Below are 13059 nucleotides of genomic sequence, written 5' to 3' on the forward strand. Positions count from 1 at the left end.
CCTTTACATTTGATTTTTTTCCTCAGAAATTTTCTAGGACTTTGGGGAAATTTAGCATGTTTCACTTTAAATTCATTTTATTTTTGCATTTATTAATAGCAATGGGTTGTATGTTATTATTTTATTTATTTTTTATTTAAGATTTTATTCTATTTTGCTTACACTCGCGGAAAATTCTTTTACACTCGCGACGAAGCCGAAAACAAAGTAGAAAAGAATTTCTTGAAACGACGTCCATGAAAATAAAAAGAAAAAAACAAAACATTTCTAGAGTTGCCAAGACTGGTTACAAGTTTTTATTGTAAGTCTTTAGCAACAATTCACACTACTCACATTTAGAATACAAGAAAAACTAAAAACAGATTTTAAAAATATTTAAAGCAATTGACTAATTATTCCTTCGAATATATAATTTTATTAACAAACTGTTTAAACTTGTTCACCTGTGGCATCTTTGTTTTGATGGCAAAAGAAAATTGTAAAAAACATATGTTCAATAATAATTCACAATAGTTTGACTTGGCAATTGCCAAGTCGAAGAGAGCAACGGAATATGAATAAAGGTGGTTTTGAGATTTTATTTGTGGGGATCAAGTTACAATAATTTTAGGAATTTAGTGGCAACGAAAACTAGCAAAGCTAAAATAATAATACATCTACCAACGATAAAACATTAGCGGTATTCACAATGTAGAGTACTTGGCCTGGCAATGTAATAAAAGAGCACAATATCAAAAAAAAATAAAAACAAAATACATTAGAAATTGAAATGTTTGTCAATTAATAGCTCTCCTGCTTTTTTACTAGCCCAAGTACTCTACATTGTGAATACCGCTATTATTGGACTTGAAAATAAAAATATGATTTATATATTTGTTTAATTCCAAAGTAAATTAATAAAGTAGCGACAGTACTACAACATTTACAAAAACAACAAGCAATTTTGTTTTTGGTTTAAGGTCTGAGCTGTCAAAGTTGCCTGTTGTTGTTTTTGCTTTTGGGCTTGTTGTATTTTTCGCCACAACAACCACAAGTGAATTGACAGTAAAAAAATAGTCAGCTGTTCTACTGATTCTACTTTATTAATTTACTTTGTTTAATTCTTTATAATTTTAATTTATTAATTAAAATACCTTTTCAGGTCAACTACCGTTACCGTAATACAGTGGTGGTCACATAATTAAAGACATTCATAGTATAAATAAATAACTCATATTAAAATATTTCAAAGCTTAGAAGAAAACAACTAAATGGCATAATAAAAGCCCTTAGGAAAAAAATATAGATAAAAATCAGTTATTGGGTTTGGACACAATTAAAACATTTTGGTGGGAAATGACAATTTTGTCTGAATTTTTTTTGTCATTATCCTTAAAATTTTGAAGAATACTCTCTATTAAAAATTATTTTTGTACATTTTCTTGGAGATCTCACTTTCAAAATTCTTTAAGCTTTAGATCTATAAAAAAATAGTTTTCATTCATTTTTTAAATTGGAAAATAAATTGTGTTATTTATTGACCTACGAATGTTTTAATTATATGACCACCAATGTAACTGATAATACCGTTACCTCTAAATATCGTTAGCGACATCAAGGTTACTTAAATATCATATTAGAAATGCATAAGAAACAATCTAAATTTGCGTTACCGTTACCTTTTAACCGTTTCGAATAAATAGCTAACCTTCTAGATAACTATTAATCACCTATGCAATACCTGGATATGGATTTCTCCAAAATAGTCGGAAAAAATCTGGGATTCATATTAGAGGTATAAAATCAAAGATGCTGTATATTCTCATATTTTAGAATTAAACAGATTGCTACATTTGAGATAGTATTATTAGCTCTAAAATTAATAAAACAAATAACATTTTAGTTTAAATGAAAGACATTTTATTCTTAAATGAACGGGATATATAAGAAAAGCATTATTCATACAGTTCTTAAACACAAAGTTTAAAATATTTCACTTTTACTAAATTCATTCATTTTGGAATTAAAAGCAAAATTTTGTTCAAAACACGAGTATATTTTTAAAATTATTCCAAGACTGTGTTGACGGTTTCTGGTTTATTCCCACAAATGACTCGGACTTAAGGGATAGATTATTCACATAGCATCGGTCTGTAACAGCACCCACAAGAAAAAGTCTAAAGGGGTCAATCGGATCTCTGAGGCGGTCAATTGAAATCGTCAAGACGGCTGATAACACGATTACCTAACTTAGTGGGCAAAAGAGCGATTGTTTGATGAGCTGCGTGACATTGTGCTAAACCAACGATTATCCAAGTATATATCTTCCTTTTTAACCCATAAAAAGTCCGTAATTTAAGCTATGTAGCGCCGTTGATCGAAATGGCGTTTCCAGCATTAGCACACTTTCAATGACGGGGACTATATGTGTTGTTCACTATCAAGCCAGTCTTACGAACTTTTTGCGCAAACTTGCATACGGCATTCTCAGTAGATGTTTAAGCATAAAGCGACTCATTTTGAACCGCGGAGGTATAATACTGACTGATTTTTTAATAGATAAATTCTATCAGTATTAAAATGACATATTAAAAAGATAGTAGTATTTGGATCACACTGTACTTAATGAAAAATTAAAGCTTAAATCCCATTGATTAAAAAAAGCTTTCCGGCCATAAAATTATTGAAGCCGTTCTTGAGAAATTCACTTAAACGCCTATACTCCCTTATATTAAAATACATATGATATTTTGTATGAAATAAAAAAGGAAGTGAATTTCTGATATATTTAATTCATAAACAATATTTAATTTATAAAGGTTTACAAGACAACATTTCCATACAAATTATGTTCTATTAAAGTTGTAAAAGTTAATAGGTATATTAATTTAAATAAAAATTAATATTTGTTTTACCTAATTTGAAAATTGTCCTGCTTTTTAGACAAATAAAAGTAAATTGGCAACCCTATTGAGGATTAATAAATACTGGCAGCACTGCCTAGAGTATGAATTTGTTTTATGGAAAATATTTTTTGAATAATTGTTTCATTATCCTTTCTATTGTTTATTTAATTTTGATAGTAATTTTCCAAGTCATGTACCCCAGTGTAAAGAGAGAAATACCCGAATTTATTGAAGAATATATGGTTTTTTGTGATTGTTTTATTGATATTAATAAGCAGAAGACATGCTGGGTACTAACAAAAAACTTGAAATTTTTCGAATTTTACCAGAAACAACTTGTTGCCAGCATTGATCTCTATACAACTTGCTTAAGTGAAATCGCAGATGATTTACAAAGTTATAAGGGACCTAAAGGCAAATGGTATGAAACCGCCAGCCTCTTACCAGGAATGGCGGGAAACGCACAAGATCATATTTCGCTTGGTAAATATATGTTTCACGCTCTAAATGTTTATAAAATTTATGCCATAATCCACTGTTGGGACAAATGTATTGTCCTAAGGCGTCTGCCAGAGTTTAAAGGATTTGAAATAGCTGCGCAATATAATGATATTCTCAGTTATAGAATAATGCATGGTTCAATTAAATTTTGTCCAGTTGTGGAATTTAAGTTTCAAAACCATGAATGTTTGAAAACTGATTTTGAAGATAAACATGTTGCCAACGAAGAAGACCGTGATTTAGACAGTAAAAAGTTTGAGATGCGTCAATTATTGGAACGTATACGTAGTGCTAAGACCGAATTGCAACTACATAAATCAATCACTGCACATTCGTTTCACAGGTTACAAAACAATCTAACATTGGGTCAGCCTTTTTTGCGGTCTATTAAACTTGAGGAAAAGCAAATATTGAACCGATGTGGAGATATTTGGAAACGTTTTACAGCACATGACGATTTGATTGTAGGCGTACCATTAGTGAATCAATGTGCTGCTCCCAATCTAACCATTATACATAATCTAACGCCCGTCCTACAAACAGGCCAATCGCCAGAAAACTGTATTCAATTGCAGTACCGTTTGTTTCAATTAAAACTGAAATTCGATCAATTAGATGCATTAGAAACCTTTCTTGAAAGTGAAGATGAACAACTACAGGGAAATATATGGTGTCCTAATGGAGACTTGCAAATACTACCGCAATCGTTTGTAGTTTTACTAATCAAATTGAAAATATCTCAAATAATTTCTTTAAAAGAAAGTCCACTTATACTAAATTACGAGGTAGTAAGACATTTGGATATAACGGCTGACGCAACAAAATCAAGCTTTACCATGCTGTTGCAATTATTTTTACAAAATCTGGATTTCCACAAAATGCTTTTTGAAGAACGTTCACAATGTGAGCTTAAATTTCTGCCTCATACTCTACATCAAGATTTTCTAACAATTGCCATGACATCAAAAGAAACAAATTTAAAAATTAACTTTGCTAGTTTTAAGGATTTGGAAATCTTTGAACAATTCGTGCAGGAAAATTTGGATTTTTTGAAACCCACACTAACTTTAGATAGCCATCCAGATAATATTAATTTTCATTTAGTTTTTTACAATAAAAATCCCTCATCATTATGGTTTGGCAGTCTAATCATACGATTGAAACAAATAACGGAAGATGACAGTGATCATTGCATAGCAACGTGGAGAATTTATTGTCAAAGTTTTGATAAAACCTTGCTTTTAATAAAAACATTCCTTAATGATATTTTAACAGAAAAATGTAACATTCTATATATTACAAATTGCGATAGAGAAAAAAAAGCTTCAAAATGTGTAGCGGAATTCGAAAATGCATTGCGTCAAGAATTACTACAACTACAAGAAACAGTTCGCGGTGCAAAAAACCAAACTAAGTCGCCAGAACATTTATTAAATCGGGAGAAACTTTGTCAACTACAATTGAATTCCGATATTGTAGCTAATGATGTAATGGAAAATAAAATAATCCTATAGTTATAAGAGTAATAAAAAGTATAGAATTTTAATTTCAGAGGGCTGTGCCGAAGTTTTTTAACACTAACCCCAATTTTCGCAATTTTTTAACTTAAAGTTAAACTGAGAGTTTTCATACAAACATTATTTTAACAGGCAGTATAACATTAAGTTAAGAAATTACTAGACGTCGTGCAAATGGGGCTATGACTTATTTAAGCTATTATTGATTTATTAAGTTGTACATTTACTAAGACTTATGCTAATATTGATTTATTAAGTTAAACATTTACGAAGCTTAGTAGTATATTTTTATGCTAAAAAATATATGTATTTAAGATTGTCATTTATTATTTTATCTTGCAAACTTTAAACGTAATTTTTATTTCAAATATACTTAAAATAATTCTTAAAACTTGGAATATTTAATACTTTTTTACTCATAATAAATATGTAAAAATAAATTATAAATAATATTCTATTTAAACATAAAATATTTTACAAAACGTATTTACTGGACCTTGTTTTCTTTTTTAAAAATTCGATGATCGTTGAAACTGAATATAATTTATAATTGTACAGGAGAAATAGGTTGTTTGAAAAAGGTTTTCAAACTGTTTGGGAAGTCAGTTAACGTATAGAACGAGAAACAAATAGTAAGATCTAAAAGAATTATCATAATCGGTCCATGATTTAGTGAAATTTTTCATATTGTATTAATTTTGGTTTAAATTGCACCTCTACCACTAGATTTCAAACCAGTCAAAAACCAGAAAAGCTTAAACTTAAAACTATTATTAAAAACCATCGGGAATACTGGTGAAATGCAGTATTCGATTCGTGATAAAAGATTTTCTAACAGACATCTAAAACATTAGTATAATAGAAACCGATTATGGCCTATTGGTCAGGATTCTGTAACTGAATGAATAAAATAAATACTGTGAATTATCTGAATTAGGATTGATTATTTGTTTGGATTCTGCATTTTTACAGAATTAAATACTGTATAAATAATTCATTTAATAAAACAAAACATAAAGAGTACCAAAAAGGGGTAAAAATGTTGAAATCAGAGACCGAAAATAACGGGTTCACTTTCATTTCAATGGTAAATTCTCATTCGCAGCCATTTAAAAATAATTTTTTGTGATATATCACTTATTCTAGAACATTTTAGATTTGGGGATGAGAGAAACAGAAAAAAAAACAAACACAAATAATCTGGATGAGTGATTTATAATTTATTTTTTTCGTAAAGGTCAGCTTGTGACTTTTATTTGCGAAAATGATCGCAAAAATGCATTTGATGCAAATCAACCCTTAAATATATAAAACTTATCAAAAGATTAATAACAATTTAAAAAAAAATCTTATTTCTGTTACTCAGACTTCATTACTTCATACTTATCATATTATTTTCATAATTTGTTAAAAATTACTAATAATATGTTATTGTATCTAAATAAAAGAGTAAGTAACAGTTATTAAGAACAAGAACAAATGAATTGTTTATCTCACAACAAACCATTAAAAACAACAAAAACTAATAAAGGTCATACCAAACCATTTAAATAAAAATCATTTTATAACTGTTATTTTCAGTTTTTTATTTTTATCACAAAAATATAAATCACAATTTGGGTTTTTTGGTATATGGACGAGTTATTTTCGATCTCGGGTTGAAATATATTTTATTCGAAATTAATAAGCAAATTTTGATAAACTTTTTATCATTGGTGTTATTTGGAACTCAAGTGCCAATGTGTTAGGTTATAAAGGCAGTTAGTATCAACCAGCTCACTTGGGTCCATCAATTGGTCCCTTTGTGATACCCTAAGGAACATGCTCAGGTCCTCAAGAGGTCCTTCACATGTCAGAAATGGGTTCAGTGCCGAACCAACCTGACGCGCGAATGAACGAATCCATCTTCCTGACATCCAGAGTAGATTCGATTAGTTCAGGAGTTATAAAGAAAAATGTTATTAAAAGTACGTTTTTTCATATAAATTCGTAACGAAATATTGTTTATAACTAAATAATATTTTTAAAAAATAACGCGAATTTTTTAACTACTTAGAAAAAAAATTAAATTATTTTAAATATTTGACCATTAACAATAAAAGTTTAACATTAAGTTAGCTAACAATAATTACCACTAAGTTGTAATACAAAATTTATTTTGGTTTAATTTTTAAAAATTATTACCTATAGTTAGTGTTAACTTTAAATTTAGTTTTTATTGTTAATGCCCTAAATATCTGTAAAAAAAAAAGTATACCTATAATCTGATAAATCTTTTAATGGAAAGTGTTTGAAATATGATTTTTTCTGTATATAAATTCGAAAGATTTTCTGTTTGAAACGTATTACAAAATAACGCCATGGTTTCTGACTCTAGCTTGTTTATTTATTTTATATAGTTATTATTGAAGATATTTAAGATTTTAAGTGAACATTTTTTTCGTTTAAGAAATTGGTTGTATTGGCTTTTTTCACAACATCTACTTGTTGAATTCCCAATCGTTGGCAACTCCATTCCTTTATTACTATTGTGAATTGTTGCAATATTTGTAAACAAAACATAAAAATCTTTAGTAAACCTTTAATTTAATTAAGAAATAAAAAAGGTATGGATAAAACTGAAACGGTTCAACCAACTGGTAATGCACGACGCAAAATCCTAAGTGTAGCAGTTTCACAAATTCTAATGGAAAAGGGTTTCGATAGCGTGGACAAAGAATGCTTAGAGACGCTGACAGAAATGCTTCAGAGTAGTAAGTTGCAGCTTTCCCTGTGGGTGTCTTTATATGTAATTAAAACTAAAAATATATATATGTTTAATGTATACAGTGCTAGTTGAAGTTGGCCAATCCGCCAGAAGCTATTGTGAACTGTCCGGACGTACCATACCCGTAATCGGAGACGTTGTCGTTTCTTTGGTAAATATGGGAATATCGCTGCAAGGCATTGAGGCCTTTGCCAAAAGAGAAGCCAGACAGATAATAACAATGCCGGCACAACAACAACAGCAAAAACAATTAAACCTTTTGCAAGCAGGCACAAAATCGCAACACCCAGCACACATTTTACCTTATTTACCTCTGTTTCCGGATCCACATGCATATGTCCGGACACCGGTAACAAATCATTGCGCATTAGTAAAATACATCATTATTAAAAATAATTTAACATCTTTGTAGACACATAAACAACCCGTAACAGAGTATGAAGCTATACGGGAAAAGGCAGCCACCCAGAAAAGGGATATAGAAAAAGCATTGACAAAGTTTTTGGCAAAAACAACAGAAACTCATAGTCTTTTCGATACGGAAGATAATATGTTTCCATGTATGCAAATGTTATTAAATGATGCGGTGAATGCGTTTGAAATAAAATTTTTATATATTTATTTTCAGTAATAGCCTGTAAACCTGCATTTCCTCCATACTTAGCTGCTTTAAATCCCACCGATCAAGTGTTTGATTTTGAAGAACTGGAGTATCATTATTTAGTGGCAAATCGCACTGAGGATTGTAAAGGTAAGTGTTCAGAAACAGATTTTTAATACGGTTTAATTTTATTGAAACACCGTAGATGACGAGGAAAATGAAAGTAGCAACGAAGAAGAAAGTCCTGGCAATGAAGGCGTTGGTGGTAATAGCGGCAGTGGTGGCGCAGGTATTGAAGAATCCGAAAAGAAATCAGAAAAGTCAGAGAAAGATTCAAAACTGGAAAATGACATTAAACCAAATTCAAGCACAAATAAGGCCATTCTAGAAAATCCAAATATTGATAATCCCTATTTAAGAGCTGCCACTTTACCCAAACGTGCAAAACCAGATCCAGTTTTGTTAGGAGCTGCTCCTATAGCCGCAAGCAATACTAATAACAGTTAAGAGGTGAAATTTAACTATATACAATATTTTATATGTATGTTTATAAACTTACCTTAGGAAAGAATACAAGATTTGTCCTAACTAAAATATAATTAACTAAAGCCTATTTAAAATGAATTTTGAGTATTTCTTTTTTTCTATGGTTTGTCATCAACCAAAATTTTTCATAATAAAACTGACAAATTTCGAATTTTATTATAGACTAAAATATTACCCGCTACTTCGTTAGCATGTTATTCTTTTGTTAGCATATGCATATGTACAAATTTCGATATTAAAATATATCAATTTACAATTAAAAAATGTGTTATTTACATATGTAGCTTGAAACATCTTAACTTACCAAATTATTTGATTATCAAATAACGGGTGTGTTCGTAAATGCAGTAAATTTGTGTATCACTGATGCCACGACCTGCAAACTTTTGCAACATATAACTTAATGATGCATTGGTTGCACAAATTTGCGGCATCACTGCCAACAATTTTCATTAAAAAACGTTTGACGTAAAGCAATAATCGCAAATATGCTTTTTCGAACGCTTAACTTTTAATTTGCTGCAGTGATGCAATCATACTGAATTTACAAACACACCCAACGTTTGCACACAATTTTCAAAATATTTAATCGTCCTATTCCATCTGATTCCTATTTAATTTTTCTGGGTCCATTATTACAGAAAATTCAAAAAATGCCACTAAAATAAAGAAAAAGAACCATAAACCCCCACTTGTGGATTCCCACTCGCTTAGGTTCATATAAGCTTTATTTCATGTTTTTATTGTTACGTTTTAACCTTTTCAAAACGTTGGTTTATTTCCTTTAAATAAACCGGATACTTTTGATTGCAAATAAAAGTCATTTAGTACTTTGAAAATTGTAACAACTCTTTATTTATTTAAAATGTACAACAACAGAATTAAATAGTCACTCAATGTTTTTTATACACGTTTATAAATTCGCAGAAATACAGACACACTTTATAATGAACACGAATTCACTTGAAAAATACAGCACACTTTAAGGCACCCAGTTGATGTTTATTCGAAAAGCGTCTCTGATAAACTAACGACTGCAACCTCTGCCACTATTTATAACACTGCCATCTGCACTCTAGATTGCTCTTTAACTGACAAAGCTCGTTTATTCTAGAGCTCTCTAATACATACGCCATCTGTGGTGTACTTTCTACAATGTTCTTTAACTGCAAATAGCGTTGGCATACTTACGATCAATGGTTAACTGAATGTTTTTATTCAATGTTAATAATGCCCACAGACATGTTACAATTTAAATCAGCCGTTAAAATCGTTATATTTGAATTCAAGTACAATTTCGTAACATTATGTTCATTGGTAAAGAGAATACAAAAAGTACTATTCGGATAATGAAAAGTTAGCAACATGACCCTTTTTTTATTTTTCCAAAAACAAATAATTAGTGTTGGTATTTTTTCAAATATTGATATTTAATACATTGCACTATAGGTTAAATGACTACTTTTTTGTGCTAAATTAATAACGACTACAAAATCATGGTATTCAAACCAAAACCTTAAAGAATTTCGAAGGCCAAAAATTAACTCATTTACAATCATGAATGCAAACTTAATACATTAATTTATTTCAATTATACTAATAGCTTAAATCTAATTCATTTTGTAAATTTAAATCAAATTGGTGGCTAAAGTGAAATTCTTCCATGGGTTCACTGCAACATAACAGTTGAATTACTTCTGGTAGAATTGTGAAACGTTTCCGGTTTTGTAAGCGCCTATCTAAAAATGATGTGGAAATTAATGGATCTGAGGTACAGCTTAATATTAATATTAATTCGGAGCTTAAAAAATATTCAATTTTTAAAAAATTTCAATAATTTATATTCGTGAGTGATTTTCGGAAGTGGGTTATATGGGAGCTATGACCAATTATGGACCGATCGTCATGAAATTAGGTCGAGTGATTATTTTCTTTATGAGAGTTGAATTTTCTGTTGAATTTTATGTGTATACCAAAATTTTTAAGAGATTTATGCACGTTAAAGTTATTTTCGGAAGCGGGTATTACATGGGAGCTATGACTAATTAAGGACCGATCATCATAATTTTTTTTCCATTACTCCTCTTGGGAGCATATGGCTTCCAAAAGGAATCCCCATCTTACACGATTTGTTGCAGTTGTTTTCGCATCTTCCCATGTAAGATTGCACTGTCCTAGATCTTGGAGTATAGTGCGTCTCCATGTATTCTTTGGACGACCACGGCTTCTTGAACCTTGAGGGTTACACTCTAGCTTTTAAAATATCAATAATTTATATTCGTGACTGATTTTTGGAAGAGGGCCTTATATGGGAGCTATGACCAATTATGGACCGATCACTATGAAATTAGATCGTGTGATTTATGTCTATATGAAATTAACAATGGGCCTTTTCGGAAATGCATCACTGCGCTGCATCTGATGCGCAGTACGTTCTAAAATTCAAAAGTTGGCAACACTGCAAATGTATTGAGTTCTAAAAAGCAACAGATACTACGTTTATACGTAGACTATTCGCAAATAAAAATTATTTGCAATTAACTAACTCACTGCTTATATGTCACATTGGTTACGGAAAATTCTTGTTTTTATGAGATGCCGGATGGTAAAATTTAATTATTTGGTAGCTCTTATATTGAATAAAATATGATAGTTTTTATTTTTTAAATGTAAAAATTATAGAATCACAAATCCTTGTCCGTCTTGCAATCCAATTAATTCAAAAACGCAATGAAATATTTAAAAAACGTCTTAATAAACTAAAAGCATTAAAACATATGGCAATGCTTAAAATCTTATTTGCAAATAGTGTCGTTAATCAGGAGTTGTTTTCGTGAGTTAGCTATTCGCAAATAAAAAATTAATTCACTGTTTATGCGGCATTTTTTTCTAATTGCAATATTTTTATTTGCGAATAAGCCGTGCGTATAAACGTAGTAAGAGAAACAGATGATGCGCAAAAACCCATCAACAAGCTTCACAAAAATGGCTGATGCATTGTCTGCGCAATAGCATCAGCTGATTTGCATCAGCATCGCCAACTTATCACAGATGCGCATCAAATGCAGTGCAGTGAAACATTTCCGAAAAGGCCCTATGTTGAATTTTGTGTGTATACCAACATTTTTAAGAGATTTATGCACGTTAAAGTGATTTATGGGAGCTATGACTAATTATGAACCGATCATAACAAAATTTTGTTATATGAATTTCGTATATATAAAACTTATTTGGAGCGAAATTTGTGTACATACCTATATAAATTAAACATTTATGACCGATAAAGCCCAATTTCGGGAGGACATTTGTATGGGGGCTAGGTGAAATAATGGCTCGATTTCACACAGTTTCAATAGGCTTGGTCCTTGGAAATATCGAAATATCTTCAAAATTGCGACCTGTACTTTGCGCACAAGGTTAACATGGACAGACAACCAGCCAGTCGGACGATATCGTTTAATCGACTCTGAAAGTGATTACAAGTCGATCGGTATACTTTAAGGTGAATGTTAGATTAATATTTTTGGGCGTTACAAACTTCTGCACAAACGCATTATACCCTCCCCACTATGATGGAGTTGGATATAATAATTTTTTTCATTTGAGCAAAATTAGCGGAAATAAAGGTGTCCTGCAAAGTATTAAAAAAATTCGCCAAATATTGTGTAGAAGTGTAATAAAGTGGTTCGGTATATATTTAGTAAGAAAATCAAAGTTAAAATTTCTAGTATTTTGAAGTGTTTAATTCTCTCACAAGGGTGTTGAATTCACACTGTACCCGTATATGTGAGAGAGTAGTTTTAAAAAATAGAGTGTCGGACTACTTGGTATACTTTGCATAAGGAAAAGCGGTTACAGATTTGAATTCACTGTATAATATAAATTCGACCACTTTTAAAACGTTTTTTACCACTTTTATGGAAAGAATTTTAAAATATTTTTTTTATACAATTATGAATAAAAAATTCCGCGGGAGTTTGTTCCCCGGGAGTTTTTTCTCATTGAATTTGAATAGGAAAATTGAGAAAAGGGAATTTTTATTCATAATTGGGCTGATTGTGCACATCTATAGAAAAAAACCTTCTAAACCATATATGTTTCATCAATATTGGTGGACAATAACATACTTAAAAGCAGAGTACGGAAATAAACAAATCGAAACGTTTGCTATCGTTTTGTTCTTTGCAGTGAATAGAACAAAAACCAAACAAAAACAATGAGAATGATTGTCCCATTTTGTTT

At 30.4% G+C, this 13059-nt stretch overlaps 2 protein-coding genes across 2 annotated transcripts; both read left to right on the forward strand.

Annotated features, from left to right (window-relative positions):
* Window positions 1-3071: 3071 nt before the first annotated feature.
* On the forward strand, window positions 3072-4937 carry LOC135957504 (uncharacterized). The gene has a single exon (XM_065508265.1). The coding sequence runs from the start codon at window positions 3077-3079 to the stop codon at window positions 4898-4900; it is 1824 nt and encodes a 607-aa protein (XP_065364337.1). The 5' UTR covers window positions 3072-3076; the 3' UTR covers window positions 4901-4937.
* A 2528-nt stretch (window positions 4938-7465) lies between these two features.
* LOC135957013 (transcription initiation factor TFIID subunit 8-like) lies at window positions 7466-8895 on the forward strand. The gene is made up of 5 exons (XM_065507656.1): window positions 7466-7656; window positions 7733-8019; window positions 8083-8230; window positions 8299-8421; window positions 8477-8895. Exons 1-5 carry the CDS (start codon window positions 7512-7514, stop codon window positions 8776-8778), a joined length of 1005 nt encoding a protein of 334 aa, XP_065363728.1. The 5' UTR covers window positions 7466-7511; the 3' UTR covers window positions 8779-8895.
* Window positions 8896-13059: the final 4164 nt, after the last annotated feature.

This window comes from Calliphora vicina, chromosome 4 (assembly GCF_958450345.1).
Source record: "Calliphora vicina chromosome 4, idCalVici1.1, whole genome shotgun sequence".
NCBI lineage: Eukaryota > Metazoa > Arthropoda > Insecta > Diptera > Calliphoridae > Calliphora > Calliphora vicina.